The sequence below is a fragment of the Nannospalax galili genome, unplaced genomic scaffold (genome assembly GCF_000622305.1).
Source record: "Nannospalax galili isolate Female #2095 unplaced genomic scaffold, S.galili_v1.0 scaffold820, whole genome shotgun sequence".
Lineage (NCBI taxonomy): Eukaryota > Metazoa > Chordata > Mammalia > Rodentia > Spalacidae > Nannospalax > Nannospalax galili.
The window spans coordinates 724,085-746,803 of NW_008346549.1; the positions used below are offsets into that span (position 1 = coordinate 724,085).

The following is a 22,719-nucleotide window of genomic DNA, read 5'->3' on the forward strand; positions in this document are numbered from 1 at the left end:
AGGAGAGACAAGGAGAGACAGAGAAAGGGAGAGGGAGAGACAAAGAGGGAGAAAAAGAGGAGAGGGGGACAGGGAGGATGGGGGAGGAAAAGGGGAGAGATGGGGAGGAGAGAGGGAAAATGAGAGAAGGGGGAGGGGGAGAGAGAGAAGGGAGGGAGAGAGAAGAGGAAAAAGAGGGAAGGAGACAGAAAAGGAAAGGGAGAAGGAAAGGGAGGGGAAGGAGGGGGGAAGAGAAAGGGAGGAGAGAATGAGAGGAGGGGGAGAGGGAGAAAGGGAGAGGAGAGAAAGAGGGAAGGAGGGAGGGAGAAGAAGAGAGGGAGGTGGAGAAGAAGATGGAGAGAGGGGTAGAGAGAGGGAGAAGGGGAGAGAGGGAAGGGGACAGGGAGGAGGCAAACAAGAGAGAAAGAGAAGGGGAGAGGAGAGAAAGAATGGAGGGAGAGAGAAGGAGGGAGGGAGAGGGAGGGAGAGAGAGGGAGGGAGGGGGGGAGAATCTGGGCAGACTGCAAGTTAGCAGCCCTCAGACCCATCTGAGTTGGCTCTACCCACCCTGATCTTCTCTATGTAGCTGATGATGGGGCCCAAAGACTGACTGATCTCTGGAAGGGAGAGACCTAGATTGAGCCGATTTGAAAGGATGAGTCTCCCTTTTGCCCTCTTCCAGCAGAGAGTTCCTCCTTGCTACCATTAGAATGAGGGAAGTAGTGGTACAGGGCTATGAGGTCATCAAAAGAAGGACTCCTGGACAGGAGCCAATGCCCTTATAGACATGCCAGAGGACCGTTAGACTTATTAAACCCACTCCTTAGAGGAGGAAATAGAATCCCCAGGCATGTAGTATCTGAGTCAGAATGTCGCTGTGGTGTTGCTCTAAAACGTGCATTACCTTCCTTTTTTTGGTGTGTGTGTGTGTGTGTGTTCTAGGGGGATGCTTCATTCTGCCCTCCCAGAGCTGCAACAACATCTCTGTGCCAATATGTCAAATGGCAGTTGTGGCTGTCCTGACTCTGAAGAGCTGCTGCTATCAACGTTCGGGATTGTCAGGACACAGGTGGCTCCAGGCCATTTTACTTTCTTTGCTCTGACTAAGCAACCATTATTGGGGAGTACACTGGACTCTTTGCTTAGGTGAGTGAGCTATGACTGTCTGGATAGCCCCTGCCCCCTGGCCTCTGTTAGCACTGTCTGTAGGAGCCTTCAGAAACAAAGCCTAGAAACTGCTCATCTCCAGGTACATCCAGGGAAAGAAAGGCTTAGAAGCAAGCACAAGTCAGATTCATTCTCCCAGCCTCCCCATTCTCCCACTTCCTGAACATATAGCACCCTGCTGGTTCCCCTCTGGCAAAGTTAAGTGTAGCTGCCCCAGTCCCATGTGTGTCCGGTGTCACTAGAGATGTGGTTGGTGTTTTCTACTTGGCAGGGAAATGCCACCTGTGTGTTAATCTCTACAGGCAGCGGCTGAAGCCCCACAATGTTCCTCCATGACTCAAAACGGCAGAGGAAACGGAGACACCAATGGGGTGGGAAGGGACAAATACATGACTCCCGTTTCCCAGGTTGAGAACTCTGTGAGTACCCCAGGAGAGCTCAGTGGAGCCCCATGCCGCGTGGGAAATGCCCAAGGGATCTGCAGATACAGGCTAGACAGGAGACGCAAACTCTGGTTTTACTGGAGTCCGTCTTTGCCCTCGAAACCACTGTAGCGCTCCGTGACAACCCCCTCCCCCACCACCGCCTCCAGCTAAGCAAAAGGCTCAACCTTGTATGTTCGTTTTGCAAAGATCCTGGAGCAATGAGAGTGAGAAAACCCCCAGGCCCCACAGTCCGACGGCTGGGTTTATGCCCCGGTTACCTAAATTAAGCGAGAACCTCTCTGGACCTCAGTTTCCCATCTGTAAAATGGGGGTAAGCAGCCCAACTCTCTCTTGCGGGTTGTAGGAGACATACAATTTGATGCCAAATAAAAGGGCTCGATGTTCAGAGTCCGGCAAACAGCAGGTGCTAAAGGATACCTGCGAACTAGGGGTACTGATGGAGACAACGCAGCTGGAATCCGGGAGTCACCGCTGCCCGTGCCAGTCCCGCTCAGGGGTGGACGTCTTAGGAAGGTAGCCCGGAGGGTGTAGCTCCGCGGCCACTGCAGCGTTCCAGGCAGGTGCCTGGGCCTCGTCTGCTTCGCAAGGGGCCGGTCTTCGGCTAAGACTGACATGCCAGGAGCCCAACCGCAACCCGCCGTCTCTGCACACTCATCCAATCGGCGCGGGTTGCTGGGACGCACCGCGTCTTTCGACCAATGGGAAAATTCGCAATTGGATGGGGCGGGGCGGAGGCCTCCTCGCCAGCCAAGTCCGCTTTGCACACGGGCCGCGGGAGGGGTGGGGAGGGCTAGCCCGCCGGGTGCTTGAGGGCCCCGGAGGGGAGGGGTGGGGAGGGCTGGCCTCCGCCCACGCGCATGTTGTGGACCCCGGAGCCCCGCTCGGTGCAACGTGCGGGACAGAGCGGTCTCCGCGCGCCGGGAGACCCGGGGACACCCGTCTGGGGGCGGAGGCCGCGCTGCTCAGCCGCCCACGCTGCGCTCCAGGTGAGCTGGGGCGGGTAGGCGGAGCCCGGTTGCTGGGCCTGGGCCTGGGTTTGGAGACCTGCGGGAGGCCAGGCTGGGAGTGGGCGCTGGGGGAGGGGGCTGGGCTTCGAAATGGGGGCTGGATGCTAGCGTCTGGGTGGCGACGCGGATTGCGGTAGGGCAGGGTCCTGGACTGGGACTCAAGAGTCTGGGTGGGGTTCGGAAGCCCGTTCCACTGCCTTACCCTCGCTTTGGCTGCGCCGCGTCCCCAGAGACCCGGGTCGCTGGGGGCGGGTCCTTTGTGCGCAGCCTCAGGGCTCTGCCCAACTTGGCCAAGGCCCCTCATGGTGCGTCGAGGCTGAACGCGACCCAGCTCTGCAGCCATGTCCTTCGTAAACAACCGCGGTGCTTGGAAGCCTGGGACCCGCAGCCACGGAAACTTTTCCAAGGCCGGAGGGGTGGAGAGGTTGGGGAACTTTTCTGGGGTGGCACACGGTTAGTAAGTACAGGGGTCCGGCTGTGCCAAGGGGATGTCCCCACTCTGCGCTTCTATGGCTTCAGAAATGAGAGAGGAGATGCCGCTGGGGATCCCTGTTTGGTGTGTCGGCTTGATCTTCCTAATACCCCTGTACCCCCTTAGTGGGACACTGGCCTGGCCATTCTAAGTGGTACTTAGTCTGGGTTTGGCGAGGATTTACTGTGGGGAGGAGACTTGCATAGCCTGGCTTTTCCCTTTTAATTTTTAAATAATTAAATATTGCAGACATGCAACATTCAACTGTTTTTGTTCTAGTGTCATGTATCAGAGTGACTACAGAACCAGCGAACTCTTGCTCTTTATTCCCTATAGATTCAGACATACTTAGACATGACAGAAAAGAAAGAAATGATCCCATTCATGTTAACTTTTAGGCTAGGCTCTTCGTGTTGTAGGCTGCCAACTGGGATGCAGTGGACGTTTATAAAGCCAGGGGATGGAGCCATGAACAAGTTGTCTGAGTAGAGCCAGCTGTGCATTGGAGCCTCCATCTCCAGGGTGACCCCAAACCCTCTACTTCTCCTCCAGGATTCAGGATATGATCAGAGATCTCTCTGGTCCATCCAGAGCAAATGCTGCCTGCCTTGTGGCCTCAGGATCTGTGAGCCTGGAGTGGTGCAAGACACTGGGACAGTTGGAGTTCTTTTCCCATGTTCTGAGACTATGTCTATTTCCTAAGTAGATGTACCCCTAGCCTTGTCTCATTTGAGGTACCTCTTCTTCCTTGCTGTCCCCACCTCCACACCCACTCTCCACTTGGGGTCCATCAGGGTCCAGCACATAACTGACCACAGAGTGCTATTTCTGATGATGATGGTCCTTCTGAGCATTGCCAAGCCAGTGCCCACTTGGGTCTTCCTGATTGTGCTACTCTTCGTGGCTTTTCTACACAGACACTGATGACTAAGGCCATCTTGCACTAATTGGGCCCAGCCCTTGGTCCTGTTTCTGAGCTACTGTGCCTTCCCCCCATCAATCTGGGCTGTTTGGCTCCCTGCATTCATTCTGGTTCCCCCTCCAGGTGGCCTCTTCTTACTCCCAGGCACCCTTTGTATTTCTCAGCCTCCATGACTCAGGCTGTACCCTTTCTTTGCTTGTGCTTCACAAGGATTCATATTGAGCTTCTTTTTAGCCCTAAAAGATAGGACCCAGGGTGGAGCAAAAGGTAGTCCAGGACAAGAGTAAAGGGATCACTTGCCTCCAAGAGGAGCCAGGAGCTATGCAGAGTCTGTGTGGTCAAGGGCACCAGGCATGCCAGAACTGGTCAGCCCCTCATGTCCAACCACACCTAGCTCCAGCACAAGAGAGCTGAGACAGAGCTTGGGTTGAAGATTAGGGACCATTCAGTATAAGGAGCCAGGATTGGAGGTGAGGGTCCCCTGGGACAGCACTGCAAGCTGCCAGGTGGGGAGCATAGGAGATTCTAGGGACTGTGAAACAATGGCTTCTGACAAGTGCGAATGTTTGCTCTTTAAGTTTCCACTGATACAAGGTGAGGTCTCCCAACTGCTTTGAAGGGGCCCTAGAGTTAGGAAGACTGGGGATCAGAGATCTTCGTAGGCCCTTCCAAACTGAGGGATTGTACATCTTGGGAAGAAAAGAACATAACTGTCAGAGGGACCTCACAGGGAGCCCCCTTCCCACTCTCCTCTACCCACTGAGCCAGGCACAGCCCTGCCTAGGGAATGGCCTGCAAACGTCTGGCAAAGCAACCAGGTCTAAATTTGGCCACTGGAGGGCAGCATAGACTGCCAGGGCAGCAAGTCCCACTCCAGCTACCCCCCCTCCACTGGGCTGGAACTCTTTCTAGCTGGGAGGGCTGAGCTCTGCTTCCTCTGGACTAATTGTGAGGTTGTGGATCTGGGAAGAGTCAGGGATCCTGGGCAAGACCCAGTGTTGCTCTGAGGTGCTTACATTCTGAGCGAGAATGCTTCTTCCTCTGAGGAAGGAAGCCTAGACTGCTCAGCAGGACAGTGGCAGCAGTGGGTGTGTTCTCATGATAGGCCTGAAGGAATGGTTTAGCAGTGGTAGATACCACTGTCATAGAGCAGTATGATATTTCCCTGCCCAGTAACTGAAGTTCCCTGGGTCTGTGCCCATGTTGACTGCTGAAAGAGCATGTTCCCAGCCACTTGCATTTAGCCCCACCTCTGCTCACGGAGCAGAACCGAAGGAGATCCGGGCAGGTCTGCAGCCTGCTGAAGCTATACTGCTGTCACCGCTGACCAAACTCTCAAGCAAGCCTGCCTGATCCTTGCTGGGCCTGTGTGGCCCTGAGCCACCTGCCCAGCATTCTGAGTCTGGCTTGTCTCTGCTGTGGCTTGTAACTTGCTGGTCTGGCTGTATGGCTGGCTTTTCAGCTTTGGCCAGACTCTTGTGCCCTATAGGGTTTAAGACCCCTCAGCTTTGTGGTTCGGTCAGTGACACCACTGCATCACAGCTGCAGACCATCCCTAGAGTGTAGTTAGGTCTGTGGCAGGTGGTGGCAGGGTCCCCAGGTTCAACTGGGTTTAGATGGTTTGGTACAGAAACCAACATTGGGGAGGTGGGGGCATTGTGGTATATGATAAGGGTGGACTCAAACCATCCTCTTTGGAGAAATGGAGCATGACAAAGAGCCCAGTGGTGTAGGTCCTTGACCAGGTGGGTAACCCTGGAGCCTGCAGACTAGTTCTGCAGGGTGTTGAAAGGGCTTCCCAAGATGAGTATCTCCCTGTCATGAATCCCAACACAAGATTTACATGTTTCACTCCCCTGTCCATCTCTCTGTTACTTCCTGTCTGCTTCCTGCCTCAGATCTCCCAGCAGGCTGACTGGTCAGTTCTACTCAACTGAACGATCCCACTTTGATGAGGGCACTCCCAGAAAGAGACCCAGACCTTTTCTAACCTCTACCTGCCTTCTAAAGCCCCTCTGCCTCTCCACCCTTCCCTTTCCTCCTGAAACACCTTTCCAGGAGTAGGACAAGGCAGGAGCTACATTTCTCCCTGTGACCATGGCATCCCCAACTGTGTGTGTGTTGGGGGCGGGTAATGGCATTCCCAGCTGAGAAGCCCTGGGGATAAAAAGACCTGAGTTCAGATCCTGTCTGATCTGAACCTGGTCTTCACATCAGTAAAATGGTCTTTCACCAACCCAGGACCATCAGTGGGAGTCAGCTGTTGACGCACAACCCATATGGCCAAGACTGTGGTACATGGCAAGTCCCAGGGGGGAGACTGTCAATGACCAGAGCTGATGACAAAGTCACATGGTTCTCTGTGAGACAAAAACCTATGTGAACATTTAAAGCTAAAAGCAAAGTTGTCCCAAAAATATGCTTAAAGCAGGAGCTGATTTCTGAGCTTCAGTCCTTCCCTCTGCATAGGGGAGGGGTTACTGGGCCACCCCACCCACCTCCTCCTCCAGTATAAACAGGCCTGGCCCTTGTAGCATGTGCCTGGCTCCCCTTTGCCTCCGATGTTGTGTCCTGTTCCCCATCGCCACACTCTGTGATCCCACCCTGACATCTAAAGAACTGTCCAATCCTTTCTTGAAACCTCTCCCTATGATAAAATGGATGTTTTGAGGCAGAGAGACCCACTCTTGGGACCCAGATGGTTGGGTAGAGGCCCAGAACAATCTGGAAACAAGAGGAACAAGAGCTCCCATTTCTAACACCTCACTCTAGAGGTGTCCCCTTCTCCATCCATCTCTCCCAGTATGTATGTGCCATCCTGGTTTTCATTTTTTAAAAATATTTTATGTATTATTTTTATTTTATGTGTATGAGTGTATTGCCTGCATGTATGTGAGTGCACCTGTGGCATGCAATGCCGCAGAAGTCAGAAGAGGGCTTCGGATTCCCCTGGAACTGGAGTTAAGAATGGTTCATAGCTGCCATGTGGGTGCTGGGACTCGAACCCAGGTCCTCTGCAAGAGCAATCAGTGTTTTTAACCACTGAGCCATCTCTCAAGCTCCCTATCCTGGTTTTCATTTTTATGACATGAACATTCTGGCAGTGCCCCCAGGTTCAGATATACCAAGAGGGAACATGTCTCCAGGCTATCTGCTGAGACAGGAAGCTATGCTTCCTTCTTCCCACAGTGGAGTTGTGTGCTGGGAAGTTACCAGTACCACCTTGACCCTTGCTCCAGCCTGTACGCTGTGGGTGCCCCAGGCTCCAAGGCCAGGTCTACATCGTGCCTGGCCGTAGCTCTGGGGCCAGTAGCCTGCCTGCCACCAGTGTCTTGGGAACCAGGAAGGTGCTGCCTGCCTGGGGAACTCAGGATTGGAACTGGCTTTGGGGAGCCTTGGGAGAGGCAGGCACCATCCCAAAGGGTAGGTGTGAGCTTCAGGCAGAGGGTCTGTGATCATCTGCATGGACCAGCGTGATGCTGAGCTTTTTGGCCCTAGTGTGGGTTTGTCCTTGTGCTGCCTATTAGTATGTACCAGACAGCCTTCTGGGAGGAGAAAGAGGGTGTTATCTGTCACATCTCTGAACTCTGGACCGTATCACCAGGGAAGTGCTCATAAGGGAAGTTGGCCTGATGTAAACTACACTCCCGGTTAATTGTATGTGGAGACAGGAAATACATGCAGTAGGTGACTGAGTTGGGACCATCAAAGGGTAACCTTAAGGTCAAGGATGCCAGCATTTTGCTTGGGGACAGTCCAGGCCAGTATGTCTGGATCCAGAAGGGACTGGCTCCAGGGTGGCCTCACACAATGCCATCTGGTTTCTCTGCAGGAGCAGAGCCCACAGAATGGGCATCAGGACATGCTGAATTCCCCTGAGATAGGTAAGTGACTTGGGCTGCACAGGATAGCAGAGCATCCTGTGGGCTTGGTGTGTGTGGTCAGTTGGGGATGGTCTGGGCCCAGGCGGTGTGTATGTTCTTGCTTGCTCAGCTTCACCTTAGGTGGGCACTGCCTCAAGGCCAGATAGAATCAGGTGTCCACATCATGCCATGCCAGCTTGGATTTCCCAGTGGTTCAGTTGTGGACAGCAACCATCAGTTTGATCTTTGTCTTGAAGATGAACCCTCAGTGGGACTGACCCACCAGGTTGCTGGGCAGTGTTGATGAGGACATTAGCTGGGGCTGATCTCTGTCCATCTCAGTTTGGATACCGGCCATGGTGGTATCTGGTGTCAGCACAGCCTGCCTGGCCTAGAGCTCAGCAGCTCAGGGCTGCTCCTGACTTCCCAGGGGAGAACGAGTCTCTGACTGGTCACTAGATTTGGGCCTCAAGGCCTAGTACTTTTGGACTGCACCAAAAAAGTAAACATATCTAACAGTTTTGCATGCCTGTTGCCTCTGTCATAGCCTTGCCATTCTGCCACTATAGCACACAAACAGCATCAGGTGACTAGAACAAATGATACTCTTCTCTGATTACAGCCCTGCTTTGTAGTTTGGCTTTGTTGGGGTTATGCAGTTATCTGTGTTTTGGGTTCTTCTGAATTATGGCTGCCAACTTCAGTGGCACTGAGGTGTGGTACCCAGAAAGTGTGGCAGGTTGGAGGCCTGGTCATCTTTGGTGTCACCCTGGTACTCTCTGAATGGAAAGGACATGTTGATGGTATCTGACACCCTACACTGGTTGCTTTTGGACAGCGCAGGTGATGGTTACAAGGGTATCTCTTGCCACTCATGTTCTTTTAGCACAGGTGCCCAGTCCCCAGCTGACTGACTGCCTGTCCTCCACTGAGTGCTGCTCAGTCAACAGTGGCCCTGTGGATGCTCAGGGACACAGTTGCCCAGACTTAGAAATCTAGCCCAGTAGTATTGTGGGAGAAGTTGGTGGGCACAGTCCCAAGAGCATCAGGCCTTCGGATGCCTGGGTGTCCTCTACCAAGGGCTAGAGGGCACAGGAGATGGACGAGTTTGCCTGGCTCCTCCTCACCTGTGCTCATGGACCTTGTGCAAGGGAAGCTATTGGCCAGACTAGCCAGGCCTATTGCTGACTGCTCTGTGGAAGGGCCACAGTCTAGCAGAATATTTCAGCACTCAGCCCACTGAGCCCCTCAGCAGCTTCTGTGATGAAGGGACTCAGGAGGTGTCCAGGTCTTAAACATGGTATTGCTTGTAGAACAAGTGCCAGCATCTGGGGAAAACAGTGGAAAAGGGGCTAGCCTGCACCCCTCTTACTTGCCCCCCCCCCCCCCCGTGCTGGGACCAGAATCTAGGACCTTATATGTTCTAGGCAAACTAATACATGACCCTCTTAACTCACCTTAGGGAGGCCAGGTTAGCTAGATGTTGAATGGCAGCTCTGGTAACATTTGGCAGGGGAAGCAGATCTGAGGCTCCTAGGCCATTCTCATTCACTCTTTCTGTTGCTTGCTCCTTCTTGTCCTTTCATCCTTCTCTGTCTTTAGCTCTTATCTTCTCCCATCTCTCTTTGGTCCTCTCTATCTCTTTCTCTCCTCCTTCCCTGTCTCTGTTCTGCTGTTTTGATTGATGCCTGACATGGGAATTGATTTCTTTCATGTCTGATCTGGGCATTGCAGAGATGGTGGGCATCATTTGTGCCATGTCTGACTTGGGCTGGGTCCCATTTTATAGATTGGTGAGCAGAACCCTGGCTCTGGCTCAGGGCACCCTGCTCTGTTGTGTCCTGAGGTATGGCTCTACTTACAACCAGGAAGGACATGGAAAGGGGACCTTGGAGCTAAGGTAGTCAGGGCTGATGGTAAGCACCTGTGTGCCCCCCTCACTCACTTTCAGTCACTTAGCACCTGCCCACTGATCTCCATGCTAGGCACTGGGCATTGTAAATGAGGGGTTCCCAGCTGGTGAAGAAGAAAGAAGAAACAGTGACAAATGTGGGGTTGTGAGGTATGACTAATAGGGCTCCCTCTGTGGAGGGGGAGCCCAAAAGTACTGTAAGAGAGTGACACACCTCCATGCAAGGCCTGGGTGATAAGGTGCCCTTCGCCGTAACTAAACCTGCCTTCTGCCCCATCTCAGAAATCAGCACAAGCCCAGTCTGTCCCACACCAGGTTCCCCTGGGGTTTTGATGTGTTTCCCAGCCCTTAGTCTGAGTCTTTAAATATTAATGATATCCATTTTTTGCTCTCTGCCTGTCAGTAATTTTTCTCAGCTTTTTAATTTTTGTTTGTGGCAGTTTTTGATGTTCAGAAATTTTTCATACTTACAGCAAAATGTTGAATGTTTTCCCTTTTCTAAGTTATTCTAGGACTACGTGTTGTCCTCTCTAGTGTGTAGCTAGATGAATATGTGTCTGTCTTTTCTTCTTGTGGATGTTCCTACTTTACGTTTTTATGCTCAAAATTTAATCTATCTAGAATTTATTTTGACATGAGTGCAAAGCAAGGGTTTGACTTGTTTTCCCTGTTGCATCTGAATGGTTTCTTGCCTAATGTCTTCTGTCAGTAAAACCTGGAGATGTTGCCGTATCCTCATGTTCTTGCATTGTTGTCATCAGTGGCTGTTCAATTCCTAGGCAGCACTCATTGCTGTCACTAAAAAGACCAAGGTCCAGCAGTCAAGAGCACTTGCTGTTGCAAGCATGAGAACAACATGTATGTAAGAAGCTGGATGTCCTCACACGCTTGAGGCTGTAGTAACACTGTGAGGGAGAGGGGGCAGAGACAGGCGTGTCCTGAGGCTTGCTGACTGACAGCCTAGCTCTAGGGACAGTGAGGGATTAAGGTAGGGAGCAGTAGAGCAGGAAAGTTGATGTCATTTTCTGGGCTCTGTACACATACAGTGAGTGCACACCTACACGTACACCACACACATATACAAACACCCAGACCAAGTGAGGAGGGAGTTCCCCTTACCAGCACTCTTTGTTCTCAGAGTCCCAGTTACTTTGCAGATGTGTTCTGTAGATACCCACAGACCCTATGCAAGCTCCCTCCCTGTGAGAACCCCTGGACTCTTGCTGCTGAAGTAGGCTATAAGACTTGTGATACACCTTGGGACTGTTTATTGAACACAGGACCTGGTCTAGAAGCCCCCAAAGTAGCCTTGTTCTCCTTGCAGGTGTCTGTGACTGGTGATATAGCTGGGGCTTCATGGCTTGAGCTATCCTGCAGTGAGGAGTGTGAGTCTTTCTGGTGTCAGCGTGTGTGGCTCTTCATGTGGAGGTGTCCCTTGTCCAAACAGCTTTATTCTACTATGGGTGGTCATTAGCCTCAGCCTCTGGGGGGGGGGCGCGGGGGGTTGGAATCCCATTAACTCTAGAGCCACTTCTAGGCTGCACACTTAAACAAGTCCACTTTGTGTCCCAGCTCCAGGGGTGATTATGGTCATTTGGCCTGACTGCCACTTAAGAACCTTGCCTATGTGACTGGAGATCCCAGCACAAGCTGGCCATCTGCCTTTGCCATGAATGATGGTAAGCTTTGTCCATTGACAGAACCTAGAATCACCTGTAAAGTGAGTGTCACTGAGAGGTGAGAGGTTGTCTATATTGGGTTGGTCTGGGGGCATGTTTGTAGGGAATTGTTTTTAAGTTAACTGATGTGGGAGGACCCAGCCCACTGTGGGTAGTATCATTTCATAGGCAGGGGACCCTGACTATATGAGTAGAGAAACTGAGCTGAACAAGTGAGCATGCTCACTTTCATATCTCTCTACTCGTGACTGTGGCTGTGATATGATTAGCTCCTTCACGTTCCTACCTCCTTGGCTTCTTGCAATAATGGATGGTGGCCTGGAACTGTGAGCCAAAATAAACCCTTCCTAAGTTTCTTTTTGTCAGGGTATTTTATCACAGCAACAGAAATGAAACTAGGACGACACACTAGCCCTGCTTGGGGTAGTTTACAGTCAGTGGCATGGCCTGTGATGCCAGCTAGTCTGGTAAGGTCTGCAGTGCCTATGCTACTAGGTGAGGGCCCTGGTGGGCTCTGCTGAGCAGTTTCCCCAGTTGCTTTGGGATAGCTGGTTGGGTACATAACCCCACCCTGTGTTTATCCAGGCCCAGCCTCAATGTTGTCTTCCCCAGAGTATCCCCTCATGCTCTCCTATAGTCCTTGGGTATCTGTCCATGAAGCCACCTAGACACAGCTGGGTAAGGGGGTCTCAGGTGTCCCCCAGGCTTGAGTGCCCCCCGTTCTAGCCTAACCCTCAGCCAGGAAGTTATTTTTTTCAGCTCTATCCTGTAGGATGTCCCCCAGGAGTCTTAAGTCCTAGACTTTTCTGGCCCAGCAATGCCCTGCTAGGAGGCTACCTGTGTCAGGGTCCAGAGGATGCAGGCAGGGATAGGGGTTAGATATTTGCAAGTGGGTTGCTGAGTTTCTTGGATATGTCAAGTTAAACTTTGAAATACTTTACTTCTCATAGACGTTCTCATTAGGCAGCTCATGCCCCTGAATGTGCTTGCTAAGCTCTGCATTTTGCCAGATAATGAGACTGCAGAGGTGGCTCCCAGCTGTGTCTTCCCTGGAGCCTTTACTTTGTGCCCCAGAGGAAGGTGCTGGACACCTCCAGGACCCATCCCAACTGACTGAGATCTGGGCCATCACTCTGAGAGGGCTACTAAGTGTGCAGCTGGGGAAGCCTAGGTCATGATGCGTGTGGGATGGCACAGGTAGATATTAACACAGGGAAGGCCCACCCTTCACAAAGCAGTTTCCCTTCTTTGAGGATCTACCACCTACTTCAGGTCTGGAGTCAAGGCCACACCCTCTTGATGCTGCAGATGGGATGTTTCCCAAATCCAGCAAAGCCAGACTCCCTTGGGAGTACCAAAGAGGCCATATGATGACAAAGGCCAGTGAGATGCCAGCACCACCCCTTGTGCCTTTAATTTTTTAAAAAATAGGTCAGTATCTTCTTGCTTATAGAAAGTGTAGAAAACAAAACAGAAGGAAAAGAAATCATTCTTTTTAAATATTTTATTTATTATTTTTATGTGTATGCATGTATTACCTGCATGTAGGTAAGTGCACCCGTGTCGTGCAGTGCCCGTGGAGGACAGAAGAGGCTATCAGATCCCCTGGAACTGGAGTTATGGACAGTTGTTAGCTGCCATGTGGGTGCTGGGATTCAAACCTGGGTCTTCTGCAAGAATATTCAGTGTTCTTAACCACTGAGCCATCTCTCCAGCCCCAAGAAATCATTCTTGTCCCCTCCACAGACACTGATGTCCTTTACTTTGGGAGTTTTTAGATATTGTTTTGTTCTGTTGCTGTGCTGAGGGTGGGACTTAGGATCTTGCATGCCTGGGCAAGTGGTGATGCTGAGCCATGCCCAGCCCTCCCACTCACTCTACAAACATGCAGTGGGTTGTAGGAGACATTCTCCCATGTCTTCTTATTGGCATCTCGCATTGCCCACTTCCAGAGGGGTAGTCAGTGTATATGGGCCTGGCTCTGCCCCTCAGCCTTGGACTTTCCCTAGGTGCTTGGGAACTTGTCCTTTTTCCTGTCATGCAAGCTGTTTCTAGGTCTGAGCCATGTTAGGGCTCCCACAGCAAATACCTCATGCACCCAGAGCCATTTCTCCATATTGGAACAACTTGGGCCTGATGTTTAGCTCCTAGCAGAGAAGGGTGTATGTGTTGGGGGCATACCGTAATGAGGATCACAGACCTTTGAGGCCTAGGAGAGCTGCCTGTGGGAAGGCCCTATGCCTATTCCTCTTCCAAGAGAGAGGTAGGGGAGGTAGTGGTCACATAAGCACCCATATGTGCTTATGTGTATAGGGGGCTGGGAACCTGTAAGAGTATCAAGCCTCCCCTGGAAAGGCAGAGAGCCACAGCCCCAAGAAGGCACCTCAACCATCTTTCTTATCTGTCAGATCAAAGCCTAGATCCACTGGGAGGCAAATGAGGTAACCCCATTCCTAATATTCCTCCTGGGTTCCCCAGGGCTTATCTTCCTTCCCAGGCTAGCCCTGGAGAGAGGAGAGAGGTGTCAGAGGCCTGGCACACCTGTATTCCTGCAGATGGTCATCTCCAGATATGTCATGAAGGGGTCCTGGCAGTGTGTGGCTGCCTCAGACCTGAGTCTTCTATGAACACAGCTGACAGCCCCTCAGCTCTCTCCACTCAGAGTCCCATGATGGGCTAGTGGCTTGAGGACTGTGCTAAAGGAGTTGACTGTGCTTCCTGAAGCATACCTTGGTCTGTTCTCCATGGTGAGAGGCCTGACAGGGTAGCAGGAAAGCAAGAGTTGGGGCAGGAAGGGGACATGATGAGGGAGGGGTCAGAATAAAGGTGATGGGGAAGTGAAGAATGCAAAGGGGATAAATGAGGGGACAAGAAGATGTGGGACATGGGGAGATAGAATCATGGGATTATGATAGGGATGAGGGGAAGAGGCCAGCAGGTGGTTTGAGGCCCTGGACTCTGGCAGAGGAACAGGAAGGAAGAAGACACTGCATGTTCCTGATGCTAAGAACTTGGGTTTCTAGAGAAGGGCTTTCCTGAACACACTGGGAGGGCAGGCCCCCAGCCAATAGTCACAGAAGACAAACCTCACCTGTTCTTCCTGCCTGGGAGGGTTGGGGCTCATTGCTGTCCAGGGAGGCAGGTGGTACATCAGGGCTTTGGAGAAGGCAGGAGCACAACCAGGGCTCCCCATGGGCCTCCCTTATTTCTTCATTTTTATTTTATGTGTATGGGTGTATTGCCTGCATGTAGGTAAGTGCACCTGTGTTGTGCAATGCCCCCGGAGGACAGAAGAAGCTGTCGGATCCCCTGGAACTGGAGTTAGGGCAGTTTGCTGCCATGTGGGTGCTGGCATTCAAACCTGGGTCTTCTACAAGAACAACCAGTGTTCTTAACCGCTGAGCCATCTCTCCAGCCCTGAGTATTTTTATTTGAAGAAATAATTTCAGGTGTTTACCCAACCTATGAAATAGAGGAATCTTTTCCTTTTAAATGAAGCCCTTTGGGACTAGAGAGATGGCTCAGTGGTTCAGAGCACTTGCTGCTCTTGGAGAAGACTGGAGTTTGGTTCCCAGCACCCACATGGGGGCACCTCCCAAGTACCTATAACTCCAGCTCCAGGAGATCTGATGCCCTCTTCTGGCTTTCACAGGCACCCACATGCATATGAACATACGTACATGTAGATACATACACATAAATCTTTTAAAAAATCTTTAAATGAAGCCTTTGTTGCTCACGGACTGTTCTCTCCAGAGTAAGGGATTTGTAGAGGTTTGGTGTTGCTGGGGGATGGGTGTCTGTGACTGCCATAGGCAGCCTGTGTCCTGGGGAAGCCTTGAGCCATGAGCCTTCAGGTCTAGTGTATAGGCTGGCTTTTTGTTTGGTGACCCCTTATCCCTCCTGTCCAGTTCTGCCCACTTAGAACCTCTCACCCCCACTGATGGTGTTAATTTCCAGAGCTTCCACTGTTCTGGTGTCTGCCTTATTGGCTGCAGCTGATAGATAGGGTATGCTGCCAGTGCTGAGGAAATGCCTGCAGTGGACCTGGTTCTTGCACTATTCCTTCAGCAAATATTTACTTGTCTTCCTTCACCCCCACCATAAGACTCCCCATTACTTCCAGGATAAAAGCCCCCCGGGTCCCTACATCAACTCCTCTTATCCACACTCTCCTCAGCTCTGCGGCCTACTTAGGTGAGCGAACCCCTGGCCCTCCTAATGCCCTAAAAGCACAGGACTCTAGCTGTATCTATGATCCTGTTGCAGCCCCAAGGCAGTCTTTTTCCTGTCATTTCTCCAAAGTAGGGTTGAATCTGTTCCCTGGGCCCACCCAGGCTAGGGAGCTATGCTGGGCACTGTTCTCCATCTGCTGATCCTTGCTTCCTCAAGCAGCAGATGTAACTGAGCTCATGGCAGTTTAGCTCTGGCTTCTAATCCACTAAAGGCAAATAGGATCTCTTCTCCCCCAGTCTGACCTTCCTTTCTAGATGACAGGGGAAGGTTGTGGTTTTTTGTTTTGTGATTTTTTAATATTTATTTACTTTTATTTATTTTTATTTTATGTGTATGGGTGTTATACCTGCATGTATATAAGTGCACCTGTGTCATGCAGTACCCAAGGAGGACAGAAGAGGGCATCTGATCCCCTGGAATTACAGATCTATAGGGTTATGGATGGTTGTTAACTGCCATGTGGGTGCTGGAATTCGAACCTGGGTCTTCTGCAAAAACAGCCAGTGCTCTTAACCACTGGGACATCGCTCCAGTCCCATATTTATTTAATTTTATTCATTTTTTTATGCATATGGATGTTTTGCTTGAATGTATGTATGTGCACCATGTGCATGTAGTGCCCAAAGAGGCCAGAAGAAGGAGTCAGATCCCCTGAAACTGGAGTTAGAGATGGTTGTTAGTCTCCATTTGGGTCCTGGGAACTGAGCCTGGGTCCACTTGAAGAACAGAAAGTCCTCTTAAGCGCTGAACCATCTTTCTAGCCCCTGGTTTTTGTTTTGTTTTTGTCTTTTTGAGACAAGGTCTCCCTGTAGCAGCAGCTACAGCTGATCTGGAACTCATTATGTAGACCAAATTGGCCTCTGTCTCACAAAGTTCTGCCTGTCTCTGCCTTCCCCCAAGTGCTGGGATTAAAGGTCTGCACCACCACACCCAGCTCTTACTCTGTAATTTTTTTTTTTTTTTTTTTACTGAGACAGGGTCTTCCTGTAGCTCCGCTGGCCTGGAACTCGATATGTAGACCAGGCTGGCCTTGAACTCACAGAGATCCGTCTGCCTCTGCCTCCCAAGTGCTGGGATTACAGGCATGTGCCACCATTCCCAGCCAGTTTCATGGTTTTTCGAAATAGGATTTAATCTAGCCTCGACTGGCCTTCAGTTTGAAGTATGTAATGGATGCTGGCCCTGAACTTCTGATCTTCCTGCCTTAGCCTCCCTAAGTGCTGGGATTACAGGTATGTACCATCATGCCTGGTTTACACAGATTTATTTTCTTCTTTTTTTGAGACAGGGTCTCACTGTATTAGCCTTGACTTGCCTGGAACTTGCTATGTAGACCAGGTTATCCACAAACTCACAGAGATCCACCTACCTCAGCCTCCCAAGTGCTGGGATTTTTTAATTGGTTGGTTTAAGTTCTAGGGATTGAAGCCCAGGCCTTGCTTACGCAAAACAAATGTTCTACCATTGTTTTAACCCCAGCCCAAAGTTTTTAGCTTTAAAGTGATCTACTTTATTTAAATTGTTCTTTTGACATCTTATCCAAGATGCCAGAGTCAGTATCATGAAGATTTTCTTTTAAGTTTTATGGTTTCACTCTTACCTTTAGGTCTTTGATTCATTTTGAGGTAACTGACATGTATGATGTAAGGGCCCAGCCCCATTTCTATGTGGCTATCCAATTTCTCCAGCAGTATTTGTTGAGAAGACAAACTGTATCTCATTGAATGGTCTTGTTACCGTTGTTGAAAATCATTTGATCATGTACATGAGTTATTTCCTGAGCTCTGTATTATCTTCCACTGACCAGTATGTATATTTGTTTTTAGTGCTATGACCCCAGTTTTGATTACTGTCACTTTGTAAAAAGTTTTGAAATCAGGAGTATGAGTCTTCAGCTTTGTTCTTTGTCAAGATTGTTTTCATTCTTTGGACTCCTTAGGTCCTGGTCAATTTTAAGATAAATGTTTCTGTTTTCACAAAAAATGTCATTGAGGTTTTTGACTTGAATTATATTAAACACTTGGGTGTAATATTATCATAACAATAGTAAGTCTTCTAGGGCTGGTGAGATAGCTCAGCCAGTAAAGGTGCTTACTGCCAAGTCTGACAACCTGAGTTCAGTCCTGGAGACCCACATTTGGAAGGAGAGAACAGACTCCCACAGTTTGTCCTCTGACCCCCACGTGCATGCCATTTTTGTCTCTTTTATCATTGTCAGTGTACAAATCTTACATTTATTTTCTTAAGTTTAGTTCTAAGTATTATAATAAAATTATGAAAGGCAAATTTTTGTGTGCATGGTGCTAGGGATTAAATCCAGGGTTTTGTACATGTTAGGCATGCATTCTACCACTGAGCTGCATTCCCAGCCCTTAGTTTTTTGAGATAAGTTATTGCTATGTAACTCCAGCTGGCTTTAAATTTTCTCTGTAGCCCAGACTGGCTTCAAACTTATGATGCTCTTGCCACAGCCTCCCTTGGGGTTACAGATATGAATTACCATGCCTGGTTGTAAATGGAATGCTTTTCATCTTTTCTTTTTGGATTCTTCATTGTTAGTGTGCAGAAATGTGACTGATTTCTATGTATTGATTTATAGCCTACAACTTTGCTAATCTTGTTTTTAGCTCTGATATTTTTCTGCCTACATAGACTTTCTAGAGTTTTCAACATGTAACATTTTGTTATTTGTAAAGAGATAATTTTGTTCCTTTTTCAATTTGGATGCCTTTCATTTCCTTGTCTAATTGCTTAGGCTAGGACTTCTGTGTTGAATGAAAGTGATGAAAACAGGCATCCTTGCTTTTTTTTGTTGTTGTCATTATTTTTTTGAGACAGGGCAGGCTCCCTGTGTAGCCCTGGCAAGTTGGGAACTCACTATGTAAATGGGACTGATCTCAAACTCAGATCTGTCTGCCTTGGTCTCCCAAGTGCTGGGTATGCAACACCATATCCAGCTTTTGATTTGAATTGAGAGAGGGTCTTGCTAAGTAGTACTGACTGGCCTGGTACTCTGTGTAGCTCAGGCTGACCTCAATCTTGCAGTAACCCTTCTATTTCACCTTTCCAAGGCTGGGATTATAGGCATGTGCCACCATGCCTAGATTCTTGATTTTTTCTTTTTTTCTTTTTCTTCATTTGTTTATTTGAATCAGGGTCTCACTATTGTAGTCCTGGCTGCCCTGGAACTCACTGTGTAGACCTGGCTAGCCTGAACTCCAGAGATCCACCTTCCTCTGCCTCCCTAGTACTGTGATTAAATGTATGTGCCACCATGCCTGGCCAACTTTCTTCTTGATTTTAGGAAAAAAAAACTTTTAATTTTTCATCCTTGAGTATATTTTTTTGTTTTGTTTTGTTTTTTGGGTTGGTTCTTTTTGGACTTTTTGAGACAGGGCCTCTATATATAACTCCAGCAGGCCTAGAACTCATAGTGTAGACCAGGCTGGTCTCCATCTCAAAGAGATCCTCCTTCCTCTGCCTCTCAAGTGCTGAAATTAAAGGTGTGGACCACCATGCCTGACTTGTTTTGTTTTTATTTTTTGGTCTTTTTGAGACAGGGTCTCCCTGTAGCTCCAGCTGGCTTGGTACTCACTATGTAGACCAGGCTGGCCTTGAACTGTCCAGCATAACATTCCAAGATAAAACAAGGCAAAAGGAATTTATGATCACTTAACCAACTCTACAGAGGATATTGGAAGGAATCCTTAGGACTAAAGAGGATGATGACACACCTAAGAGTCTACAGGGAAAAAAATAAACTGATGCTAGAACAGTAGTTAAGCAAAAATGGATTAGGAAAACACTAAACAGCACAAAATCAGCAAAATGACAGGATTAATAATAACTTCAATATTAATGGTCTCAATTCTTTGATCAAATGAGACATTAGCATATTGGATTAAAAATAGGGGCTGGAGAGATGGCTCAGCGATTAAGAGCATTGACTGCTCTTGCAGAGCACCCAGGTTTGATTCCTAGCACCCGCATGGCAGCTATGAACCATCCTTAACTCCAGTTCCAGGGGGGATCTGAAGCCCTCTTCTGACCTTCATGGCATTGCACAACACAGGTGCACTCACATGCATGCAGGCAATACACTCATACACATAAAAAAAAAATTAAAAAATAGGATCCATTTGCTGCCTCCAAGAAACACAGCTTTTAAAAAATATTATTTTTTATTAGTTTATGTGTATGAGTGTATTGCCTGCATGTGTGTTAAGTGCACCTGTGTTGTGCAGTGCCCACGGAGGTCAGAAGAAGGTGGTGGGTCCCCTTGAACTGGAGTTGCAAACAGTTGTTAGCCACCATGTATGTGCTGGGAACCAAACATAGGTCCTCTGCAAGAGCAGCCAGAATCCTTAACCTCTGAACCATCTCTCCAGCTCCCAAGAAACATATCTTTTTCTTTTTTTCTTTTCTTTTTTTTTTTTTTTGGTCTTTTTGAGACAGCATCTCCCTGTAGCTCCAGCTGTCCTGGAACTCACTATATAGACCAGGCTGGCCTTGAACTCACAGAGATCTGCCTGCCTGTGCCTCCCAAGTGCTGGGATCAAAGGCGTGCACCACCACGACTGGCCCAAGAAACATATCTTACTATCAAAGATAGACATCACTTTAGGATGAAAGAATAGGAAATGGTATTCTAGCAAGTGAAACTAGGAAACCAGCAGATGTCTCTATTCTGATGTCTGATGAACTAGACTTCAAACAAAAACTAGTCAGAAGAAATAAGGAATATCACTTCATGCTGAACATTACAGTCTTAAACATATGCACCAAACATGTGTTTACCTAATTTTGTAAAACAAATACTGTTAGATTTAAGATCACAGATTAATCCCAACACAGTAATAGTGGGTGACTTCATACCTTATTCTCTCTGATAAGTCATCCTGACCAAAAAAACAAAATAAAATCATTGAAGTTAAAAGACATCATAGATCACCAGGCATGGTGGCGAATGCCTTTAATCCCAGCACTCGGGAGACAGAGGCAGGTGGATCTCTGTGAGTTCCGGGCCAGCTGGGGCTACTGGGAGACCCTGTCTCAAAAAGACCAAAAAATAAATTATTATGGGGGTGCCAGCTGCTTTCTGATTTGAGTTGAAGCCTGCTCCACAAGAGGAAATTCACATCTGGTACTATAAATCTGGTCAAAAGCCAATGACAGGGGAGGTCATAGACCCTAGTGGGCAAGCTAATTCTGTTTTGGTAAATGTACGTTTGTGCATCAAATTCTCTTCTAAATGACTGTGTTTATGCTCATAGATATTAGTGCTGTCAGCTTTGATTGGAGTAGACACCAGTAGCTGCAGAGGCTTATAACTGGTCAAAGTGATGAGAGTAGTGACAGGTGAATGTTCAATCATAAGTGGCACATCTATATTATTCCTTCCAAGGCTCATGGAACATCATGGAAGAAGAGGTGGAAAGAATGTAACAGGAAGGAAGGGGAATGGTGTGGAATGATGACTTCTGGCCATGATATGGCCATTGTGCTCTTGAGCTCACATCAGCTGTGATTATCTTCACAACATCTGCACAAGATTGACTCTGCCAGCATCCTATCATGGGGTTGGGACGGGCAGAGCTGAGGAGGCCCCATCCCTTCCTGAGGATTTATAAGCAGCTAATTGTTGGTTGGAAATACATTTCCTTCAGTGGTATACCCACTGGTGAAGTGCCTGTGCTCCTGTGAAAAGTCCCTTACCCATGCTCTTGTAAATGAAACTCTTAGGGTTGTCAAAAAAGAAAAGAAAAAAGGACAACTAATTGGGAAGAAAAGGGGGATCAATAAGAGCTGGAAGAGAACAAGAGAGGGTGAGGGGTAAATATGATCAAAATACATTATATGCTGGGAGACAGAGGCAGGCAAAGCTCTGTGAATTCAAGGCCAGTCTGGTCTACATAGTGAGTTCTAGGTCAGCTGGGGTGACAGGGAGAACCTATCTCAAAAAGCCAACAAAAGAAAAATATTATATGCCTATATGAAAATGTAATGACACTCATATGATTAATATGAATGAATTAGAAGATAAAAGTCAAAAACCATTCTTCCCTTGAATATAGTTTATATTGGAAAGTCAAGATAAATGCTTATTTTCCAGCTTGAACTGGCATTGCCAATCTTAAAATCTGACAAATATCTCATGTATGCAGATCTCATATAAAACCCAGAACTGCATAAAGTAATTGATGCTTAACATTGAAAAGTGTGCATTCCATATTACACTAGAGTGTGATGATCAACCCCATTTTATGATTGAAAACTGACTTTCTGCATACCTTGAGTCTTGTACATAATAAACTTTTTTAAAATGAAAATTTTCAAAAAGATATATGCTTATTTTCAAGTTCTGTCAACTATCAATTTTCATAAGTTGATGCCTTAAAAATATACAGTGGTGAGAGTCTGAAGAGATGGCTCAGTGGTTAAGAGCACTGGCTGTTCTTGCAGAAGACCCGGGTTTGACTCCCAGGACCCACGTGGCGGCTAACAACCATCTGTAACTCCAGTTCCAGGGGATCCAACACCCTCTTCTGTTCTTCAAGGGCACTGCAATGATATGGGTGCACTTACATGCAGGCAATACATTCATACACATAAAAAAAATAATTAAAAAAATGCAGTGGTTGTCCAATGAGTTTTGTTTTGCATATTTTTCCTGTTCTCTGTGTTATATTTTTAGTACTATTTAGTAAGTTGATGGCTTTTTATTAACTCAAAATGACTTACTAAATTATCATTATTTAAAACTACTCAATCTTTGTTATGGCAACTAACAATAATCAAAACCAAACCACAAATAACAACAAAAGTCCAGGACAGCTGGGGCTACAGGGAGACCCTGTCTCAAAAAGACCAAAAAAATAAATAAAAATAACAACAAAAGGTCTTGAGCCATTAGCCAGGCACATAGCCCACTCGTGGAATCCCAGCTTCTTGGAAGGCTAAGGCGGAGGGATGGCTTGAACCTAGGGGTTCAAGGCAACTTCTGGGGGTTTCAGGCCTCTACTCTTTTATTTATATA

At 48.4% G+C, this 22,719-nt stretch overlaps 1 protein-coding gene across 13 annotated transcripts in view; it reads left to right on the forward strand.

Annotated features, from left to right (window-relative positions):
- Positions 1 to 2,391: 2,391 nt before the first annotated feature.
- Positions 2,392 to 22,719, forward strand: part of Arvcf (ARVCF delta catenin family member) — a 54,475-nt gene continuing 34,147 nt past the window's right edge. For 4 of the 13 annotated variants that reach the window (XM_029568283.1, XM_029568291.1, XM_029568288.1 and 1 more), the window contains exons 1-3: positions 2,393 to 2,578; positions 7,826 to 7,877; positions 11,341 to 11,447. Coding sequence is in view for 1 of the 13 variants with exons in the window: in XM_029568285.1 (XP_029424145.1) it covers positions 11,442 to 11,447 (6 nt within the window). In the remaining 12 variants the exon portion in view is untranslated. Of the gene's footprint in view, positions 2,579 to 7,825; positions 7,878 to 11,340; positions 11,448 to 22,719 lie in introns of all 13 variants that reach the window. The other 9 variants (XM_029568286.1, XM_029568290.1, XM_029568292.1 and 6 more) reach the window with 6 other exon arrangements.